The sequence below is a fragment of the Lontra canadensis genome, unplaced genomic scaffold (assembly GCF_010015895.1).
Source record: "Lontra canadensis isolate GAN:19392208 unplaced genomic scaffold, GSC_riverotter_1.0 scaffold1, whole genome shotgun sequence".
Lineage (NCBI taxonomy): Eukaryota > Metazoa > Chordata > Mammalia > Carnivora > Mustelidae > Lontra > Lontra canadensis.
Window position 1 is genome coordinate 49,894,674 of NW_022630995.1, and position 23,659 is coordinate 49,918,332.

At 42.7% G+C, this 23,659-nt stretch overlaps 1 protein-coding gene and 1 long non-coding RNA gene across 2 annotated transcripts in view; one reads left to right on the top strand and one right to left on the bottom strand.

Moving 5' to 3' along the window:
• Positions 1-1,185: 1,185 nt before the first annotated feature.
• On the bottom strand, positions 1,186-21,675 carry LOC116865724. The gene is made up of 3 exons (XR_004382256.1): positions 21,550-21,675; positions 4,644-4,654; positions 1,186-1,196 (listed from the first exon to the last, which is right to left on the bottom strand). It is a non-coding gene; the product is annotated as an uncharacterized LOC116865724 (long non-coding RNA).
• Positions 6,053-23,659, top strand: part of ADGRA3 (adhesion G protein-coupled receptor A3) — a 124,277-nt gene continuing 106,670 nt past the window's right edge. The window contains exon 1 of the mRNA XM_032854110.1: positions 6,053-6,306. Coding sequence (XP_032710001.1) covers positions 6,053-6,306 — 254 coding nt within the window. The remainder of the gene's footprint in view (positions 6,307-23,659) is intronic.

Sequence of the window (23,659 nt, forward strand, 5' to 3'; positions counted from 1 at the left end):
GTGGGTTAACCAACCGCACCCCTTTCTTCTGCTTCTCACCAAGTGCTTTAAATGGATGTAATCAACTGTGTGATTTGAGTATCTTTATTTGAATGGTGAGTCTGTTTGTTCCACAACCTCTACGTAACCAGCCTGATCTTGTACTTGTGTTGAGGTAATTCCCTACATGGCACTGCTGGCCAATTTTGGCCTCGTATTTCTTCTTTATATTTACAACTGTTGGTAATTACACTGGAGTGGGCAAAGAATAAAGCATTTCAGAAAGATATTTGGTCATCTAAAGAGAGCAGTTAACTGTCACAGGTATACATTCCAATAATAGTCTGGCTGTAGCAGACAAACAAAAAAAGAATTCAAGGTTCAGCAGGATCAACCCATCGTACTTAAAAGCCAATTCTAGTTCAAACTCATTTCGAAAGATGAAATTTAGTGACTTGGTGAAGATCACTATTCCTAGTAACTAGTAAGCGAGAACAGGAGCCAGTGCTGCCTGAAGAGGCTAGGGGTTATTTGAGATACTACTGCTGTTCCTATCTGGGTCCCGGGTAATGACTGCTCATGCATTCTAGCACATGCTATGTAATGACTAAAAATATGAACTACAGCTATCACATTTAATAGATTAACATTAAAGGATGCAAGAATATACAGAGAATGTCCGTTTATTAACGGTGTATACAGGTGTCACTGAGACATTTCAAGGGCTGAAAATCACTCTTCTTTCCTGCTGTCAATTTAATCATGGCATTATACATTGCCCTTCGATTCTAGAAAACTGAACTTCAGTTTTTCTTCTCAAGTTAGTTGATTTTAGCTGGAAGTTCATGCCCAGGTATCAGAAATAGTTAACTCATAAAGGCTTTTACTCACCAGCTGATTATATATCTATGTCTATACATATATATATATATATATAATATATGAAAAATTGTGTTGGATATTTAGAATATAAAAATGACCAAAATTTAAACTATGTGAATCAACAAACATTTTGTACTTCTTTCCATGTACCAGACACTATTCTAGGAATTAGAAAACCATAATAGCAGTGTGTTAAACCAGAAAATATTCATTACCAATAAAAATAAATCCACAGCCTCAATTGCCAGCTCAACCATGATCTCAATGACCCAAGTGATGGCTTTTGTCCTTCCATTCATTCCTATTATTTTGGAATTGTCCTCTAGGCTTCTTACCTAGTGATCACAACATACCTGCTTCAGCTCCAGGTCTCCAGTCCCTACATTACCATCTCCAAAGCTGGGGGAGTGAGGGTGGTGGAAGAGATATTCTTCTATAAATCTACCATAGAAAATTTCAGTCCTGAGTCTTCTCTGCAGACTTCCCCTCGGATTATTGTTGATGAGCAAGACCTTCTGTGATTTTGAAACTATTCTGGAGTTTGTGCTGTCCAAAATGGTATCCATCAGCCACATATAGTTAGTGGGCACTTGGCTTGTGGATAGTTTGTTGAAAGAACTGAATTTTTAGTTTTATTTAATTATAATTAATTTGCATTTAAATACTCCAGTGTTTCTTTTTTTTTATTTTATTTTTTATAAACATATAATATATTTTTATCCCCAGGGGTACAGGTCTGTGAATCAGCAGGTTTACACACTTCACAGCACTCACCATAGCACATACCCTCCCCAATGTCCATAACCCTACCCCCCTCTCCCAACTCCCCTCCCCCCATCAACCCTCAGTTTGTTTTGTGAGATTAAGAGTCACTTATGGTTTGTCTCCCTCCCAATCCCATCTTGTTTGATTTACTCTTCTCCTACCCCCTTAACCTCCTATGTTGCATCTCCTCTCCCTCATATCAGGGAGATCATATGATAGTTGTCTTTCTCCGATTGACTTATTTCGCTAAGCATGATACCCTCTAGTTCCATCCACGTCGTCGCAAATGGCAAGATTTCATTTCTTTTGATGGCTGCATAGTATTTCTAATGTCTACCATACCGGACAGTATAACTTTTGGTTCTTTTTGGCTAGAGGGAGGTTATGGTCATGCAGGGATGCAAAGGAGGCTGGGAAAATGATTAGCTTTTTCAGTCTCTAAGGAAGAAAAGGTTTGGGAATGGCTTTTTGGCAGAAGCAACAGTGTCTGCGATAAAAAGTAGCTAAGAGTGTCATAGAGCTGGTGCTGTAGTATGGGAGGCTAACAACATAAAAATGTAAACAAATAAATTTTAAAAGGGAGCTATCATCAGGTTTGAACAAGCCATGTTACCTAGACTCAGTCTACATGATTGGTCTAGATTTTAGAGTAATTAATAGGGAGTGATTGGAGGTAGGAGTAATTTAAGAAGGCAGCTGGAAAAACCTCTAGGGAGCTCACAGTCTGGTAGAGAAGGAAGACAAGCATGTAAAATAAATCATTAACAATAAACCAGTTGGCATATATGCATGCACACACACACACACACACACACACACACACACATGCTACTACATATTCACACATACATAGTTCTATATTGTTCCTATTTGGAGGGACAAGGCATTTGGTGTGTTTCTCCCATGTTTCCTATTAGCCTTAGGTAAAATAGCAAGACAAGATTCACAGCATAGAAGCTTTGGAATGTGGTCCACCAACCATCCTTAAAGCAACAACTGGTGCAACACACATTTATTGGACTATGTGTATACAAACAACAGTTAACGAGAGATTTCTCATGGAGATTCTATGGGATGTTTTAAAATGGGACAATCACAAACACAGTTGAGAACTTTGAAAGGACCTATTACATCCTACAACTTCAAATGCTATGAAGTTCATGATGCCTGAGGGGGTATCAACAGTAGACGGACCTGTCTGGCAAGAGGCTGAAAGGGCTGGGGTGCCTTAATTAAAACAAAGGTTTTGATTGGACAGAGGGTAAGCGATGGTAAGTTTCAGACGGTATCATCCTCTGAGATTTTTCTAAGTGTAGACAGGATGACTTGTCATTTTATGAACCCATACTGGTACAGAAATAATGATAAATGAGGGTCGGATGATTCAAAGGCCCAGCGTGTTGAGAGATAAGGTTTCCTTAAGTTCTTTCCAGCTTGCCTATACCATTATTTCGTGATCTCTAATGAGTTTTATTTTTCAAAGATTTCTGTGCAAGAATGGCTGAAATTATCCATGTAATAAAACATTTCATTTCCTCCATGTTTCTCCTTGGATTCATGGTACTAGTTGAGATTCTTTTTCTTGTAATTCCATACTTTATATAACTTTCTTAACTACAGTGAAGTAAAGAGGAGATGTACCAAATTGGTGTTAGTACTTGCGACACACAAATTTCAAAACAGACATGCACATTTATTTCAACTCTAGGCTGAAATAGAATATGTGAAAATATGCACAGATCCTAAATTCACATGACAATTTGTAGCTATGACGATAGTAACTGGCTATTAAAAACTTCCATTTTGCTTCCACTTCTTTTATAAAGAAAATGGATGATGATGATGATGATAAAGATGATTTTGTTAGTGGATAATAATTCTTTACGTAAATTCAAGAAAAATGTAAGCAATTTTTCCTACTTAACACAGAGACACTTATTTTTACCTTTTAGCTCATATAAAGATTTATTTTATGTATTTATCTTTTAAGTAGGCTCCCTGCCTAAGGTGGGGCTTGAACTCACGACCCCAGCTCAAAGGTTGCCTTTTCTTCTGACTGAGCCAGCTGGGATCCCCCTGATTTACAGATTTAGAGCTACTTAATAGTGATGATGATCTCCCACTTTTTCTACCCATTAGTGTGAGATCTGTAATGTTCAATGCGGTAGCCCTTAGGCCACCTGGGCTATTTAAACTCAAATTTAAATTAATTAAAATTAAATAAAATGAAAAATTATCTTACCCCCCACTGGCTACACATCAAGTGTTAAATAGCCACCTGTAGCTGCCATATTGGACAACACAGACCTAGAGTATTTCTGTCAGAGACTTATTATTAGCAATGGATACTGTTGGGTTTATACAGTTGAATCTCAAAAAATGTTGGTCAAAATAAGTCCTATTTAAATATTAATGCAAGAGTGTATGTTATATGGAAATGATTTATTTAATGTTGAGAAAATTCTAGTTATGGATTCCTCGGAATTGGTCCCTTGGAGAAACTCTGCTGGGCCTTAGACCCAGGCAAGAAAAATCCTGTCCTGGTTCTGCATTTTAGAGGGCACCATCTTAGCTCCCCTCCCAAAGAGGAAAAATTCTCCAGGGACAAGCCATGTATTCCCCAAAAGCTTGTGTGCCTTCCTGTTTCAAGACCTAATCCAAAGTACCCAGGTCCCAGGAATTCACCCATCAAAAACTCCTCGGAGTGCCTGAGTGGCTTAGTTGGTTAAGCACCTGACTCTTGGTTTCCGCTCAGGTCATGAGCTCCAGGGTCATGAGATGGAGCCCCTGGTTCCCTCCAGCTGGGAATCCCCTTCAATAGTCGCTCTCTTTCTGCCCCACCCCCACTCACAAGCCCTATGGACATGAGAGCTCTCTCTCAAATAAATGCATAGATCTTAAAAGAAAAAAAAAATTCCCAAGGCTACTTCCAGGTCCTGAGCAGGCCCCTTTCCAGAATCATCCTCCCAAATGGAATACCAAAAAACTGATGTGTACACTGTTAGGCCAAGGGTGACTGTTTGAGGTCCTGGACAGAGCTTGGATGAGTGGGCTCAGGTAACCATACATGTGCTGAAAGCCCCTCTTGCTCAGAAGAGGAGCTGGCACAGGAAGCAAAGTGGGGTGGAAGTGTGTAGGCCAGGGGCTGGGGTCTGGCTCTTTGCTCCCTGCCAGTTTCAGGGTGAACCCACTAGGTATCTATCTCTGGACTTGGGGGTGTTATGAAGGTACGTTACTCATGGTAAGAAAGCAATATCTTTTATTTGTTGGCTTGCCATATTTTTTGTAAGTATTTAAACAGACTATGTCAGCCCAGGTCTTGCAAATACTAGGGTGGGGCTGGCAGCCCTACTAGAGAAGAGTGAGATGTTCTCCTGGCCTTGCTTGGCTAGTTTGGCCATTATTGCTCGAACTGGTTAAATCTCAGTTATCTGTGGATGTCAGAGGAAAATTTCCTTCAAAAGGCTGCTGGCGGGTCCAGCGGGACCCGATGCATCCTTTCCAGCGTTCACGGCTGGAGCTGCTGAAGGCCAGAAATAGCTTCTGAGAGTCCAGGTTCCGAGAGAGGGATCCGTTCCTTCCTCTGGTGCATTTGGGACAAATGAGACGATCCTGTTCCGAAAGAGGGCCTTAAGTTCCTTGCGGGGGGCCGGGAGTGAGATGGGAAGGTGCAGTTGGTTTGAGGCTCTTTCCCTTTCTTTCTCCGGAGTAAGTTCATTCCTGCTCGTCTCCCTCACTCCAAATTCCAGGCCAGGGCACCCAGGATGGGTGGCCCCCAGAGGCGCACAGGGCGGCTTTGTCTGGAGGGCAGCAGAGGGAAGCGAGGGCGAGTGGCCATCGTGGCTGGAGTTTGGACTAGAACTTTCTTCCGCCCTCTCCACGAGTTACCGTTCTCCCGCGGGGCCCTCACAACTGCTGGCCCGAGGCCGAGGCCGAGGCCGAGGCCGGGGCCGGCGAGCACAGCGTCGGGGTCGGACCCCGCCGGGCGCGCGGGTTCCGGAGCGCACTCTTCCTCACCCGAGCGGCGGGCGGCGGGAGGCGCGAGGAGAGGAGCGGAGGAGGAGGGGGAAGAGGGGAGAGGAGGAAGGGAAAGGGGCGGCGGCGGCCGCGGGCGGGGAGGAGCCGCCGCGGGCAGTGGCCGGGGGAGGCGGCGGCGGCAGCGACGGTGGAGGAGGAGGAGGCGGCGCTCCCGCCGGGCGAGAGAGCGGCGCCGGGACCCGCGCGGCCGTGACCCTGCGGCTCCCCGGAGGCCGAGCGCGGCCGTAGCGGACAAAGGAGCATGTTGGGGCCGAGGAGGGCCCGTCCTCCGGCCGCCATGAGGCTCCGGGCGCCGCCGGGCCCGCGCCGCGCCCCCGCCAGCCCGGACGCCGGGCCAGCCCGCTAGGCCAGCCCGCCGCCGTTCGGCCCGCAGGCCCCGGCCGGCCGCATGGAGCCGCCCGGGCGCCGGCGGGGCCGCACGCCGCAGCCGCCGCCGCTGCTGCTGCCGCTCACGCTGCTCGCGCTGCTGGCAGGCGGAGACGGCGGCGGCGCCGCGGCGCTGCCCCCTGGCTGCAAGCACGACGGGCGGCCCCGAGGGGCCGGCAGGACGGCGGGCGCCGCCGAGGGCAAGGTGGTGTGCAGCAGCCTGGAGCTCGCGCAGGTCCTGCCCCCCGACACTCTGCCCAACCGCACGGTCACTCTGTGAGTAGCCTTGCGCCGGGTCCTCTTCCTGGGGCGCTTTCTGGTCGCGCGGCTTTTTTCCGCGCGACTTTGGAGAGGGGTCCTGCCGGCACCCACGCGCCTTTGTGCGAATGAAGCTGCAGGCACGGGTGGTGCTGGGATGGTTGGCTTGGTAGGCGCGCATCTCGGGGAAGGCAAGTGAATCTGCCCCAGCGGCGCCTTCCAGTTCCGCTAGTTTGCAAAGTAAAAGTTTTTGGGTTCTCCGACGCGCCCCGCGCAGTCAGGGCGCAGCGCTTCTGTGGCTGCGCGGTGCCACGTGAGGATGCAAGTAAACATGCAGTCGGCGGAGTTGTAGCGCGTTCATTCCGTGCTGGGGCTCCCAGAAAACACAGTGCTCGGCAGAAGCGCGGGACTTTCCGCTTCTGTGCACATTAACTTACACGGCCGTGAAGTTTGCAAGAATAGTTTGCAGAATACCAAAACAGCACCGGGACTTGGAACGCCCGCGTGTGTAATTCCCAAACCCCCAGGCTCCCCTTGCCTTCCGTTCTCTTAGTTTTGTCATAGTAAAAGAACACTTTTTAAAATGGAGTTGTTACTAAGGGCGAGAAATACATTTCAGGTGCACCTTCCAGTCCGGTTTTCATGTGTTTGAGCACTCATTTAAAAGTCCAGAAATTCGGGATTGAAAACTGGGTTTCTTGAGCCTTCCATCTCGAGGGACTTGATATTTGAGTTTCCCACCAGGAAGGAGAAGTTTTTGGTCTCATAACTCCATTTGTGCTCAGACTCACCTTCTAGTTTTGCAGGTGTGGTTCTGCCCATTCTGGCTGGACCCTTGGTTTTATTTTCGGAACGATGAAATGGTTTGGCAAAGTTTAAGTGTTTCTAATGGATATTTTGTCGAACTGAAATATGAGCCCCCTCTATCTTCTTATGGTTGGTTTCCTAAAGAAGAATCAAGGCTACCACTATAAAAACATGAAGGCAAGGAGAGCTGCATGACCTATGAAAAGCTTAAAATATGGTTTAAAATACGGCGTAAAATATGGTTTTTAATTTAACGCAAATTAAGTGGGATGTATGGGTAAGAGAAGTATAATTTTTATTACACCTTTGTTTTCTCATTTCCATTTGTTTGAATTACGAAAGGTTTAACACAGGAAAACTGTATGTGTTTCTGTCTATGGAGGCATGAAAATGGGTAAAATAGTTTTTGTTTGAGTCCTTTACTGACGCTTGACCATTTGGTAGTGGCAGCAGCTGTATTTATTTATTTCTTTACCAGATTCTTTGAAGTGGAAATTTTGGATATGGGACCTTTAATTACAGTCTTGAGTCAAGTGGAGAAAAACCCCTGTGGTGGAGGTATCCCTTTATAACTTTGCAGAAGTTAGTCATCATACATTTGGGTTCTGGATCAGTGGCACTCCAGCTGATTCAAGTTTAGGTCCAGTTTTTTCAGAATGTCAGCAGTTTTAGCAGTATTAAATGGGCTATTTGTAAATTGTTTTTGCTTTGCAGATTTTTAGGAGGTATCGTAGAAAATCAGTCTTCAGCGTATTATGTTAAACTATTTCAGTGAATTTTTCATGAGCAGATTAAAATATAAGTGCCTTTGAAATGTCATATTAATCCAGTATTTTTTACACCTGAAATGTCTTTAGATGAAAATAAAATTAACAGAATTTAGTGAGTGGGAAGAATTTAGAATTAATTTAAGGATCAGCTGACATTCTGGATTAAGTTGGGTGAAGGTATATGGGACCTGGTAGAGGGTCTTCTGGGCCAGTCCCCTCATTTTACTAGGGAATAAATGAGAGAATCATAGAAGATAAGTGACTTGCCCAAGTTCCTATAGAGATTGAGTGACAGGGTCCATGTCCCAGATTTCTGCTGTGCAGTTCAGATGCTTTCTCATCTTTCCCCAGACCTTCATCCATCCATCTATCTTTCTTTCTTTCTTTCTTTCTTTCTTTCTTTTTTCTTCTTCTTCTTCTTCTTCTTCTTCTTCTTTTCCTTTTTTTTTTTTTTTAAGATTTTATTTATTTATTTGACAGAGATCACAAGTGGGTAGAGAGGCAGGCAGAGAGAGGAAGGGAGGCAGGCTCCCTGCTGAGCAGAGAGCCCAATGGTGGGTCAATCCCAGGACCCTGGAATTATGACCTGAGCTGAAGGCAGAGGCTGTAACCCACTGAACCACCCAGGCGCCTCTTCATCCTTCTTCTTAGTTCAACAGTTGTGGGTGTGTGTGTTTCCTGGGTAGTAGGCAGCACATTGAGGTTTAGACTAGGTGTTAATTTCCTCAGGGTGTGGCAAATTACCACACATTCTGCCACATAAAACAACAAATTTCTTTTCTCACAACTCTGGAAGCCACAACTTGGAAAATCAAGGGGTCGTCAGAATGGTGCTGGCCTTTCAGCTCCTGACCTACCTTGGATTGTGGCACCCCAGCGCCAGTCTCTGCCTCTGTCTTAAGGTCGGTTCTTTCCCCTGTGTCTCTGTGTTCAGATACTGTTCTTTCTCTTATAAGGACACCAGTCATTGAGTTCAGTTTTGACCCTAAGCCCAGGATGATCTCATCTAAGGGTGCATAACTTAATTACATCTGCAAAGACCTTATTTCCAAATAAGGTCACTTGTAGAGGTAACCAGGTGTGAGAACTTTGGACTCCTTTTGGGGGCATATTGTTCAACTCACTATAGAATAAATAAAATAAATAAAACAAGGTCTTTATTCAGGAACATACAAGTATTGGGAGAGCAATATTCATGAATTCAGAGCAGTATGGTAAATGCTCTAATATTGGGGTGCACATTAGCAAAAGGAACTCAGGAGGGCAACCAAAGTCCCCTTGGGACATAGTTGGTGGCATCCAGGATCTGAGGCTCCTGAGCCAATTCGAGAAGGATGAGATGGATAATTGTGAACAAAATGGTGAGTGATAAGTCAAGGGGAGGAGATGAGAGGTATGGTCAGTGGGAGACCCGCCCCACCCCCAGGCATGCCCTCAGGCCTGGAGGTGACAGTGTTGCTGCTCTGTGCAGTCAATGTTGCTAGATGTCAAGGGCAAGTGTTCACTGCCTGGAGTGGTCACAGGAGTCTGTAAAGGCCAGGTCAAGGACAGGCAGTATCTCTGGCTGGAGTTTTAATCCCTTGGGTATGGCCAACGATGTTTCAGGGGAGCTATGATATGGCCGCCACAAGGAAAATTGATGGGATAGAATTTTTCTTCTTTTTTTTTGTTTTCTTTTAAATAATGGAAGATAAGGTAATTTCTACCTCGGGGGTAAACTGTACTTCAGCATAGCCAAGAGCTCCTATACTTTGGCTACCTTAGTGCACAGCACTTACTTTCTTATTTAGCTGGGTTTATGGAGAAGTCCAGCAGAAATCCTCACCTTGACCACTCTTGTTTCCAGTATCATGTAGTCTTTTGTATTAAAGAATTAAATTCTTTAAATCCTGCCCTATTATTATATCCAAATTGAATACAAATTTAACTTTCCAATATTTTTGTTGGAAATAGAAGTTACTCTATTCATGTGTTTCATTTGAAATGCTGCTCGATATTTCAAGTTTTAAAAATTATGAAGACTTCAGTGATAGAAGGTTTTTACAAATTTAGCCCTGATACTCAGATGTATTTTTATCCATAATGCTACATAGTGATTCTAGGTAAAGGTTTTCTTCTTCTTCTTCTTCTTCTTTTTTTTAAATTGATGATTTGTCAAGTAACTTAGGGACAAAGTCCATATTTTTCTCATACTGTTCAACAAAGTAACATAATGTGTGAGTTTTGGTTTTTACTTTGTAAAACATTATGCTTGTTTTTGCCGTCAAAGACCTGATAATCAGACATCAACCAGGGTACCCAGCTGAGTGTCAGGTAAACAAAAGGGAATGCTTGTATTGTTTAGAAACCTAAACCTAGTTGGAAGAAAGGTTTTGCACAAAAGCAGCATTTAGGGAACAATTGCAGAATATCTGTAATTAAGTAATAAATCCTGTAGTGCCGACTGTTTAAATGCTCTAGGAAGCCTGAAATGAGGGGCTTTGGAGGCGCTGGGACATTTTCTGTTTTCCTGGAGAAGTTTGGACTTGAGCATGGCCCGAGGGAAGGGAAAGATTGGATTGAGTGAGGCATTCCGGAGTTCCGGGTAGGGGTGCAGACCGAGTGGTTCTACTCCAGCGGAGAGGTAGAGGTGGTGTTTTGGAGCCAGTGGGCTGTATCCGGTGTTTACAGCCCAGGTGCGGTGGAGGTCAGTTAGGGGAGTATGTGCAGGTGGGAAGGGGAGGTGGCTCAGGCAGAAGCTTCAGGGACCAGTAGTGGAGCCTGAGAAAGTGCAGCTGGTGAGGTGGGGGACTTAGAGGGGAGTATGTGGTCGTAGAAGCCAAGGTACATTCAGGTTTGAAGGAAGGAAGGATTTCGCAGTTGAGAGATGCTGAGAGACCAGGATCTGGAAAGCGGAGTTGCTGGGCACTGAGTTGGCTGGCCCGGAGCTTTGGCGCCCTCTGTGGACCGGAGGCCGTGAGGGCAGGTTGGGGCAGCTTGAAGGGAGTAGGAGGGGAGGGAGGATGGTAGTAGTAGCATCTGAAAGAGGAAGAATTGGGGCGCCTGGGTGGCTCAGTCGTTAAGCAGAAAGCATCTGCCTTTGGCTCAGGTCATGATCCCAGCCTCCTGGGATCGAGCCCCGCATCAGGCTCCCTGCTTGGCGGGAAGCCTGCTTCTCCCTCTCCCACTCCCCCTGCTTCTGTTCCCTCTCTCTCTTGTCTCTATCAAATAAATAAAAACTTAAAAAAAAAAGAGGAAGAATTTGGGGGCAAAGGAAGGTTTCTTAGGGACAGTTAATGAGAGTAAACTGGGCGATAACTTGGGAGTGGGAGAAATGGATGCTGGAACGTGAGATGGGGTGGGAGGATGCACAGGAGCAGGTGCTGCTGGCAAAAGGCGCAGTTCATCCCCATGTTAGGAGAGAAGGGGGTCGTGAAGCAGGAGGACATTGGGAGTTTCTGCCCCATTGCTTTTATTTTCCCAAAGAATTCAGGGAGGCAGGGTGAGGGAGGAAGGGGCAGCAGGTGGTGCAGAGAGGAAGGAGACACAGGAGTGGAAGGAGACACTGGAAACTGGGAGAGTGAGCATGCTGGGGATCACAGAAGCCTCAGCAGAGTGGACTTGTGTCCATTTCTGCCTTGTGGTCAGATTCGAAGGGACAGAGATGGTCAGCTCAGTTCTTTGTCCAGCCGCTTTCAGCCCCAAGGTGTGACTCGCTGGGATTGGCCTGGAGGCTTCTTGGCTCAGGGAGTGTAGCAGAGGGAGAGGCTAGAGCTGTGGCCTGAAGTCTTATGGGTCAGGGTTATGTTTTTATCTTTGAATTCTAAGTCTTCCTTACTTCTGTAGCCTCATTTTCCAGTACTCCCAGTACAAATTCTGTTTTCTTTTCCTGCACGTGGGTTGAGTCACTGAGAATACTGTAGGCACTGTGCTGAGTGCTAGGGCTGTTCAGGGAGAAAAATAAGACATGATTCTTTCATCTAAGGATTGGTCCTATACCCAAAGCCTCTGCTTAATCTAAGTGTGCCTCTCATTGTCCCCTGAGCAGGGCTTGGACTTGGTTTCTTGTGTGTCTCTGGTTAGTCTGTCACTCTTGCCTGGAATCCCTGTCCTGGTAAATTCTGGGTTCTTCACTGCTGCGAGCTTTTTTCTCCCCTTCTGGCTTTTGATCCGTCCCTTCTCTGAGCCCAGGTGTTGCTTACCATCTGTGCTGTGTGTCACTTTATGTGACACTTGATATTGTTCTCCTAGAGAACATACCCTTTTTTTTTCTTAAAGATTTTATTTTTTTTCAGTGTTCCAAAATTCATTGTTTATGCACCACACCCAGTGCTCCGTGCAGTGTATGCCCTCCACAATACCCACCACCAGGTTCACCCAACCCCCCAACCCCCTGCCAAACCCTTAGTTTGTTTCTCAGAGTCCACAGTCTCTTACCATTTGTCTCCCCCTCTGATTTCCCCCAACTCACTTCTCTCCATCTCCAGTATCCTCCGTGTTACTCCTTATGCTCCACAAGTAAGTGAAAACGTGATAATTGACTCTGTCTGCTTTACTTTTTCACTGGAAGAGCATAATCTCTTCCATTCCTGTCCATGTTGACATAAAAGTTGGGTATTCATCCTTTCTGAGGGAGGCATAATACTCCATTGTATATATGGACCACATCTTCTTTATCCATTCGTCTGTTGAAGGGCATCTTGGTTCTTTCCACTGTTTGGCAACCGTGGCCATTAGTGCCATGAACATTGGGGTACAGATGGCCCTTCTTTTCACTACATCTGTATCTTTGGGGTAAATACCCAGTGGTGCAATTAATTGCAGGGTCATAAGGTATAGAGCACATACCCTTGAAGGGAAGGATTGGGAAACCTGTCTTTAGCCCAGTGCTTAGAGTATGGGTGAGAACATAGTTGTTCCTTATTGACAAGAGTCATATTAACAAAGATAATACTGTATGGTGGGACAAAAGGACAAGTGCAGGGGTGGAAGAGGGGTGTAAATTCAGATTTTTACCCTATTACAGCAAATGAGAGCAATTATTTATTTGGGCAGCATTTCATGGCTGTAGGGTCCCCAGTTCAAGAAGGGTATGTTAAATCTGTTTATAGTTACACTTTCTTTAAAAAATATTTATTTATTTATCTTTAGAGGTTTTATTTATTTATTTGTCAGAAAGAGAAGGAGAGCCACAGGCAGAGGGAGAAGCAGGCTCCCTGCTGAACAAAGAGCCCGATGTGGGACTCGATCCCAGGATCCTAGGATCATGACCTGAGCTGAAGGCAGACCCTTAACTGACTGAGCCACCTAGGCATCCCAAGATGTGTTTATTTCTGAGAGAGACAGTGGGTGCATGTATGCGAGTGGTGGCGGGGGGTGGAAGCAAAGAGAGGGAAAGATAGAGAATCTCAGGCAGACTCCCCACTAAGGACGGAGCTCAATGCAGGACTCCATCCCAGGTCTCTGAAATCCTGACCTGAGCCAAAATCAAGAGTTTGCTGATTAACCTGCTAAGCCGCCCAGGTCCCCCCGTTCACAGTTGATTTAAGTGATCTTATGTGTGCGGTGATTCTGCACATAAGACAGTGTGGTGGCAGGTTGCTCAGAAATATTGCAAAATTTGGGGCACAAGCCAAATCTTAATTTTTTTCCAATATGGTGAAAAGGTGTTACATGACCCATCCTCTGAATCTTGTTGCTTCTTGCCTGCTTGGAGTGCTCCAGCATTGTCAGGAGTGTATGAGAGAAGTTGGTAGGTTTGGCAATAAACCACGAGTTAGAATACCAGGAACAAAAGAACACACGAACCTTTGGAGATCCTTGCTCCAGTTCAGCTGCTTTTCTCAGAAGCCTATAATGATGTTTTTGAAAAATGGACCAATCTCCGCCCCCCGCCAAATCAGAAGTAGAATCTCTTGAAAGTCCGAAAAAGACAGTGCAAAGTTTTAGTATCATCAATGATTTTTTTTTTTTTCCTATTTAGCTGCATGTCTGAAAGCCATCATTTTCTATATTGGCTGTGTTTATTGTTGTGTCAACATTTTTTTCATACACAGACAAAAATGAGGATACAGAGTCCCTTAAATTATAGTAGCTTACTAAATCAGCTTTTGCAAAGATAAGGAATTGATAGATGCGTACGTGCTCAGTGAGGTTTTAATTGTTGTCCAACTAAATTTATTTTAAGACTTAATGTAATTTGAATGCTTTGTGTATGGTGTAGCTTGCAGAATTCTGTTCAAATGCAGAGGATTTTAATCTGAGGAGAGAGTTTTAAAGAAAGTAAGCATCCTCTCCCAAGCTGGTTTTTTGTTGTTGTTTTTCTTTTTTTCTTCATGACTAAACTTTTCAGAAATTTTGCTTGTCTGGTAAGGGGCCTGCCTGTTGGATTTGGGGGAGCAGAGATGTAGAAGGCATCTCACAGAAGGCACGTGTGTCTTTTAGTACCAAGTAGAACACAAGGCTTGTCACCCAGGGAAGCATTTCTTATCCTTAGATCCCTCCTATTCAGGGTTTAAAGGGAACAAAAAGAAAGTTTAAGGGATTGTGTAAGAATTACTCAGGATACTCCCCCCCCCTTTTTCCTTTTTGTAAGCTGCAAGCCAAGCTTAAATCTGGCATTTCTGCATACAGCAGGGTCTGTCCAAAGACCAGAATCCACTTTTAATATTTGCTGTTCTCTAGTGGCATTCTTTTTTTCCTAATGGTTCTAGTATCCAACTTTAATAAATTTACCACATTCTCTTATAGCAGCTAATATTTGGGTTTCATTATTCATTTTATTGGTTTAAAAATACAAAGAAAATAACGTAAATTGCATATAGGAAGAAATTGTGTTCCCCAATGAACTGTAATCTTATAAATTCTTAATAAAAGCATAAGTTTTAAAGGATTCCTTGAGGTTAAAACCAGGAAAGAAAAGGAAAAACAGTATTTCAAATGATCTTGTTTTGAAGAGACATAGAATGGAAAAGTATTTGGTATTTTCTGAAGTAGTGTATTTTTTAAAAAATGGGTACCTGGGTGACTCAGTGGGTTAGAGCCTCTGCCTTCGGCTCGGGTCATGGTCTGGGGGTCCTGGGATCGAGCCCCACATGGCATCGGGTTCTCTGCTCAGCCGGGAGCCCGCTCCCCTCTTAGTCTCAATAAAATCTTTTATTGAGATTCAAAATAATTTAATTTAATTATTTAATTAATTTAATTTAATTTAATTTAAAATAATTTAAAATAAAATAATAAGATTTAAAAATAAAAAGTTAAATAAATAAATAAAATCTTTTAAAAAATGATGTATAGTTTTTATACAGTATTGTATTAGTTCCAGGTATACAACTTAGTGATTAGACAATTTTATACATTATGCACTGCTCAGCACAGTAAATATAGTTACCATCTGTCACCATTCAAACTCGTGACGATATTGTTGACTGCATTCCCTATGCTGTACTTATGTAACATTGTGTAGCTTGAAATGAAGTACGTACCTCTTAATCCCCTTCACCTGTTTCATCCATCCTTTGGCAACTACCAGTTTTTTCTCCTTATTTGCGTCTTTCTGTTTTTTGTTCATTTGTTTTTTTTAGATTCCACATGGAAATGAAATCATATAGTACTTGTCTTCCTCTGACTTAATTCACTCAGGGTAATACCCTGTAGGTCCATCCATGGCAAAATTCTATTCTTTCTAACGGTTCAGTAATACTTTCTTGTATGTATATCCTGCATCTTTATCCATTCATCTGTCAATGGACACTTAAATTGCTTCCATGTTTTAGGTGTTGTAAGTAATGCTACAGTAAACATAGGGGTGCATATATCTTTCTGAACTTGTGATTTGTTTTCTTTGGGTAAATACCCAGCAATGGAATTACTGGGTCATATGGTATTTCTATTTTTTAATTTTTTGAGCAGCCTCCTTACAGGTCTCTACAGTGGCAGCACCAGATTACATTCCTGCCAACTGTGCACAGGGGTTTTCTTTTCTCCACATCCCTGCTAACACTTAAGACAACATTTCTTGTCTTTTGATGCTAGCCATTCTGACAGGTGTGAGGTGACATCTTATTGTGGTTCTGATGGCATTTCCCTGACGATTAGTGATGTTGACCATCTTTTCATCTGTTTGTTTTCTTTGGAAGGATGCCTGTTCAGGTCCTCTGCTCATTTTTAATCGAATTATTAGGATTTTTTTTTTTTTTTTTTGGTGTTGGATTGTGTGAGTTCTTTATATATTTTGGATATTAACTCATTATTGGATATATAATTTGCAGATGTTTCTCTCATTCAGTAGGATGCCTTTTCACTTTATAGATGGTTTCTTTTGCTGCACAAAAGCTTTTTAGTTTGGTTTAGTCCCAATACTTTATTTTTGGTTTTATTTCCTTTGGGAAGACATATCCAGGAAAACATTGCTAAGGTCATTGTCCAAGACGTAGCTGTTCATGCTTTGTTTTAGGAGTTTTTAATGGTTTCAGGTCTTACACTGAGATTTTTCATCCATTTTGAGTTTATCTTTGTGGTATATGAAAGTGGTGCAGTTTCATTCTTTTGCATGTAGTTATCCAGTTTTCCTAACACCATTTATTTGAAAAGGCTGTCTTTTCCCTATTATGTATTTTTGCCAGCTTTGTTGTAGATTAATTGCTCATATCAGCATGAGTTTATTTCTGGGCCCTCCATTCTGTTCCATTGATTTATATGTATTTTTGTGTCCGTATCATACAGCTTTGATTGCCATAGTTTTATAGTATGGTTTTTTGAGAAATTTTCCCAGTATAATTAATGTACAGTGTTACATTAGTTTCAGGTGTACAATATAGTGATTCAGCAGTTCTATAAATTACTTACTGTGTATCAGGATAAGAGTAGCTTGGAAGTTTTTTTTTTTTAAGATTTATTTATTTAAGAGAGAGAGTGCACAAGTTCATGTGTGCGAGCATGAGTACAGGAGGTGCAGAGGAAGAGGGAGAGGGAGAGAACCTCAAGCAGACTTCCTGCTGAGCACAGGACCTCTATCTCACGGTCCTGAGATCATTACCTGAGCCGAAACCAAGGGTTGGATGCTTAACTGGCTGAGCCACCTGGGTGCCCTTCTTCCTGATTTTAGAGGAACAGCTTTTGACTGTTCCTCTAAAATGAATTTAACATCATTGAATATGATGTTAGCTGTGGGTTTGTCATGTATGGCCTTTATTATATTGAGGTATGTTCCCTCTAAACACTTTCTTAAGAGTTTTTATCAGTGGATGCTGTACTTGGCAAGTGCTTTTTTTTGCATCTACTGAGATGATAATAAGATTTTTATCATTTTGTTAATGTGATGCATTGTGTTGATCTAGTGGATAGTGAGCCATCCTTGCATTCCTGGAATATATCCCACCTGATTGCTGTGAATGATCCTTTTACTAAATTGTTGAATTCAATTTGCTAATTATGAAACTGTTGAGGATTTTTGCCCATATGCTCAACAAGGATATTGGCCTGTACTTTTTTCTCCTTCTTCTTTTTTGGTTATGTCTTTATTTGGTGTTGGTACCAGCATAATATTGGACTTGTGGAATGAATATGGAAGTTTTCCTTCCTCTTCTAATTTTAGGAATACTTTGAGAAGAGTGGGTACTAATTCTTTAAATGATTGGTAGAATTCATCTGTGCAGCTTTCTGGTCCTGGACTTTTGTTTGTTGGGAGTTATTTTGATTACATACTGACTTTTGTTACCAGATCTCTGTTTAGATTTTCTGTTTCTTCCTGATTCAGTCTTGGAAGATTATGTATTTCTAGGAATTTATCCATTTCTCCTAGTTTGCCCAATTTGTTGGCATACAATTTTTTTGTAGTAGTTTTTACAGTCCTTTATATTTCTGTGAGGTCCGTTGTCCTCTTTGATTTCCGATTTTATTTAAGTCCTCTTTTTTTTCTTGATAAGTCTTGCTAAAGTTTTATCAATTTTATCTTTTCAGAGAACTAGGCTCTTGGTTTCATTGATCTTTTCTATTTTATTTTATTTTTTAGATTCTTTCATTTATTTCTACTCTGATCTTCATTATTTCCTGTCTTCTAACTTTGGGCGTGTTTTTGTTTTATCTTTTTTCCCAAAGATTTTTTAATTTACTTATTTGCTAGAGACAGGGAGAGAGAGAGAGAGAACAAGCAGCAGGAGCAGCTGGCAGAATTAGAGAGAGAAGCAGGTTCCCTATTGAGCGGGAAGCCCAGTGCAGTACTCGACCCCAGAACACTGGGATCATGACCTGAGTTGAAGGCAGCCACTTAACCAGCTGAGCCACCCAGGTTCCCTGTTTTTGTTTTTTCCTCTCTAGTTCCTGTAGGTGTGGGTTTAGATTTATTTGAGATTTTTCTTGTATCTTGAGGTGGGCCTGTGTCCTTGTAAACTTCCCTGTTAGAACCACTTTCACTGTGTCTCAAAGTTTTGGACCATTGTGTTTCTATTTTCATTTGTCTCCAGTGGTTTTTTAATTTCCTATTTGATTTTGTCATTGACTCATTGGTTGTTCTGTAGCGTGTTGTTTAGCTCTAGTGGCGTTTTTGATAATTCATATCCTACTTTTAAAAATTGCTTGCTTTTGCATTCATTCAGCAGTTACTCACTGCTTGCTCTGTTTGTTGTAGACTTAGGTGGGCTTATGTGACTTTTTAATCTCTGAGCATGACTTTCTCCTTGGCCATTAGACCAGTTTTTCCTCGTCTTGTATGTTTGCCTCCCTTTCTGGAACTCCAGTTCTTGAATTTAAATCATAGAGTATCTAGCCTACTTTTCCCTGGTTAGACTTGACCGTCTGGCTCTTTGTGATGTGATTTAAGCAGCATCTCGGTCTGTTGCTGCACTTGGCTAAGAGAGCTAGAGATAGCAGAGGACTAACGGGTGGGTTTGTCGAAATTCTTATAGCCATTTTCTAAAGGGAAATTTGCAAGACTGGCTTAAGAAAACCTTGCTGAAGGAACGGAGAGACCTTTTTGTTCAGTGACCATCAGTGTTTTCCCCTCATGTCCTCCTGCCAGGCACAAAACCTTTTTCCAATCTAGTGTGTCTCAGATCTTTTATAGTACATTATTGCATCCATTATTTATGGCAGTTCTTTCTGAGAACTTTCATGCCATTACCTGTAGGCAACGATGATGTTTTTGTGAGTGATGCCCCAGCCCCTGCATCCCAGTCCGGGGGGTCGAGGGGAGCAGCTGTCTCCACCTTACTGTAACCCGGATGGTAAATTTGTTGTTGAGCTTTTCAGCCTTGCGTGGAAATCACCTGGGAGCATGAAAAGCTCAGATACCTGGGCCGCAGACCTCATGCTCTTGTTTGATTGTCCCAGAATGAGGTGTGGACACTGGTATTTTTCAGAGTTTTGCAGGTGATTCTGATTTCACCTGGGTTGAGAACCTGTTGTCTTGTAGCCTAGTGACCTGATCTTAACCATCTGGACCTGCTGTCCTCCACTGCAGCAGAAGTAGAAGAAAGAAGGGAGGAACAAACTAGGGGCAGCTGCCTCACCTGGGAGGGAGGGACTCTTTTAAGTGAAGCAAAGATGGATGAAAATCAAGAGGAATTTTTGAGACAGATTGCTGAAGGCCTTACAGGGTTGGGGAGGCTTATTTACAGGAGGGAAGAACAATGAGCATTTGTCAGGCCAGGGGTGATGTGCTGCTGAAGGTGGATTTAATACCTGGTCATGGGGATAAGGACACTAAGGTTTTAGCACGTGTGGTGGCACCGACTGGACTGAAAGACCTAATAGCAGCAAGCGTTTGTCCAAACCAGTATTTCAGGGCCTGGTACTCAGGTGGAGCAGACCACAAAACACATAGCGTACCTTAAATCCATTATTTTAGATTTAAAATCGAGATTTCCTGGGGCACCTGTGTGGCGCAGTTGGTGGAGTTTTCTGACTTTTGATTTTGGCTCAGATCATGATCTCATGGGTCATGGGATCCAGCCCAGACAGGCTTGGTGCTCAGCGGGGGCCTGGTTGGGATTCTCTCTCTCTCCCTCTCCCCCTGCACACCTTCTCTCTTAAGTGAATAAATCTTATTTTTTAAAAAACAATTTCCTGGTTATAATGCATTATTAATATAAAAGGATGGAGAAAGCATAAGAGGCCCAATTTCCCAAGTATATGTATCTGCTCTGGGGATTGTTTTTTTGGGGGGGTGGGATCATTACAATTAAAAATAAAAAGAGCTTATTCTAATTTGCATTGTGATTATTAGTGAAGTTTAATATAATTTGGCATGTTTACAAAAGGGTCGGTTATTATTGACCACCTTCTCTGTACATTTTTATTTTCTAGTACTTTCTCCCCCCCACTTGATAATGTCGAGATTTTTAGAAACTACCTAGTCGTCTGGTAACATTTTAGAAATTATTTTCTAGCTGTTTTGGCTGGTATGAAGGAGGCCAGACCGTAGGCATCCTTGTCATATTCTTGACTTCTTAAGTGATGGGCATGATGGGCAGACCGGGATATATTTCCTCTGTTTTCTTTGTGAGCCTGCATCAGCTCATACAACAGGCCTTTGCTGGTTGCTTTTAGCTTATTATCAATTCAGATGACAGACATTCCTGGTTCTTAGTTTAAATAAAATAAAAATACATCTCCCCCCGCCCCTTGTTTTGCCTTAAGTATAAATTACACAGTGTTTGAATTGTGTATATTTAAAATCTTTTTTTTTTTTTTTTTTTTTTTTGGTGGTTGTTCCTGAGTAATTCTAATGGGGGGCAGGTCTAAAAAATTATGTATTCTATACAAACAAGGCTAAATTATCCAGATATTTAGAATCTTTGTAGAATTTTTGTTCAGACTTTTTAGATGACAGTGCCCTGGGCATAAAGGAAATCTTTTGGCAAAATTGCTAGCTCTACATGAAAAAGCACCGCTTCCTCCCTATTAAGAATGGTGTTTGCAGGCCAGGATATCTCCACAGGAGAGGAGTAAGCTTACTTAGCTGAGGCTGGGTCCTCAGAGCTCCCCTAGTCCCCTTGTCCCCCATCTCCACTCCTGCATCTCTAGTACAGGGAGGTAATGCACAGTATGTGATTGTGAATTAAATTCACTCCCTAGATGGAGGTATTTCTGAATTAGAACATACAGTTCCAAATATGTGACCTGGCCTCATCTAGAATGTTTGTTCCATTGAGGTTAGAGACTCTGTTTTGCTCCCTCTTGCAACTGTAGCACCTGGAATAGGGATACCTATTTAAGAGCCCTTCTGTGATGGCCTCATAGTGGGAGCTGAAGAGGAAAGGGGTTGTAGATTGTGTTGGGGATGACATTCTTTAAGGCAACTATTAAACTTTTCTTTAAGTCTGTTTGAATCTGAGTCTAATTAAATTGATTCATTTCCCATCAAGATAAGACTTAAAAGCATCCTTTGTTTTATTGTGCAATGCTCCCCAACTCTTTTCTCAGGAAGAGGCAAAGAGAAATTGACGAGTGCTATATTTGTCTCCAGGACCATGTTTAAGACAAATGTGCTTTCTATTAGATTAATCTTTTTTTTTTTTTTTAACCTGCCTTTTGTTTGTGTTTTAGACAAGACCAAGCATAAACTCTCCCTTAATGGCCAAGACTCTACTAGAATTCTGAAGTCCTTACAATACTGTGGGACTTGCAGTCCACCTTGACAATGCTGGGCTGACTCTTCATTCCTGTAACTAGGTCCTGCCTCTTATTTGCTTGCAACAAGGCAGACTTTATAATCCTCCCTCTCTTACTGGATTGTGAACTCTTGATGGTGATATTTATTTCTTTATTTTCAGTGTCTAGTGCATAAGTACTTAGTAAATCTTTGTATAAAGAAGTCTTGTTTTCCCCACTATTTTTTTTTTCTCAAGTAGGAGTGGGGGAAGAATCTTGCATCATCCTTAAGGAGGGATGAATCTATCATGGATAAACTTGAGGTTCTTCAAAGTGGAATACCCAGTCTATAATGTCAAGGCTTACACCCCCACTCTTCATTGGATAATGGAAATCGTCTTACCCAGATTAGTTTGCTACAGCATCCCCCCCCGCCCCTTTTCTTGATCCCCTTCCCTCCTGTCTCTTGAGAAACCATCACTTGTTTTTCCTGTGTATTGAGTTTCTCCCCTGGTTTGTGATGTTTCTCCTGGACTTACATAGCCATATCTTTTCTCCTCTCCCCAAAATATCCCCGTAATTGCACCATGTTGGAGGGGTTGCTCTCTTCCTTCATAATAAAGCTTCTTGAAAAGTGGCTTGAACCATTGTCTTCATTTCCTTACTTTTCATTTCAGCTTCAACCTGCTGCTGTCTAGTTTCTGTACCGTGCCTGGTCTGAAATCTGTCTAGACACAAACATGGTCCATTCACTACCCCATGGATCGTCTTCTGGTCCCTTTGCTTGATGTTCCCCACCTCTCTTATCAGGCTCACAGTTCATGTGGTTTGGGCCGGGAAGCCCTTAGGGGGAGATGGCTCACTTTGCTGTATGGCTTCCCTGCCAAGATCCAGCATGAAGGCCGTATGTCCCGATTAATGCTTTCTGAAGTACTAGAGCGAGTGCCATCCAGTCTGAACCCCTGAGAAGTAGAGGCTGTCCACTTGAGATTATTGCCTGTTTACAGAATGCTGGAGAGCTGTTCTGTGACTAGATTTTTCAGGGCTCCTTACTAAAAAAAAAAAAACCAAAAAACAAAAACAAAAAAACCCTCTTCTCTCCAGGGTAAAGTTGAAAAAAACTGGTGCATCAGCTCTTCTAGAAGTTAGCAACCACAGATTGGGATCAGGAGTGTAAAAGCTTGGTCAGACTTTCCCTTGTTTAAGCTTTCTAATGTTCTCAGGTCTTTGCATTAGGGCTACGATCTTTTCCCATTTGAGTGATTATAAAACCCTTTAAATTGTGTGTGTTTTGTCGTCACTGTATGAGCACAGGTGAGGGGGTGATGGAGGCATTCTACGTGGTCTTGGGATGTTGAGTGGTAGTAGATGGTGGCAGCTCTTCAAATGGAAAGTGTGGGGACCTGTGGTCGGTGAATACCAGGCTCCCCTTGTGCCTGGAAAATACTGCTGGGAGCTGAACATCATATGGCCCAATCAGGCTCTCTCGTGCCCTTTTATATTTCTCTTCTGCTAGTTTATGACTCTACAGGTAAGCCTTCATGGTTATATTTTATTCTGACCCCGAGTGATTATTTTTAATTTATTTCAGCTTAGGTTGGGTTATTTTTAGGGGTGCATTTATTTTTCTTTTGGGATGTTGCAGGATAATAAAATCAGTGGAAAGATTCTGGTCTTCTTAATGTTCTCTTTCAAGAGCGTGGGTCTCGGAAAACACAGCTTAGCCTTCTGATAAAATTAATTTGATAGACTTGCTGTCTCCAGTTTCTTTAAATAAGATTTTATTTACTTATTTGACAGAGAAAAAGCAAGAGAGCACACGTGGGCAGAGCAGCAGAGGGAGAGGGAGAAGCAGGCTCCCCACTGAGCAGGGAGCCTGATTCGGGGCTTGGTCCCAGGACCCTGGGATCATGACCTGAGCTGAAGGCAGTTGCTTAACCAACTGAGTCACTCAGGCACCCCTGTTTCCAGTTTTGATGTAACCTGCAGGATTCACAATTGAGTTATGTGGTGACAAACTGTTTGTGTTGCTTAGTTTAACTTTCTCCCAAGACCAGTTTGATAATTACATGGAAATGGAATGACGAGAGAACCTTAAGCTGTCTATACAGCTCTTTGGCTTACAGAAATGACTATCTATAGGAACCTCTAACTGATTTAAAAATTGCAGTAACAACCAGCATTCAGATATTTATCATGTGCCAGGTCCTGTGCCAAATGCTTCA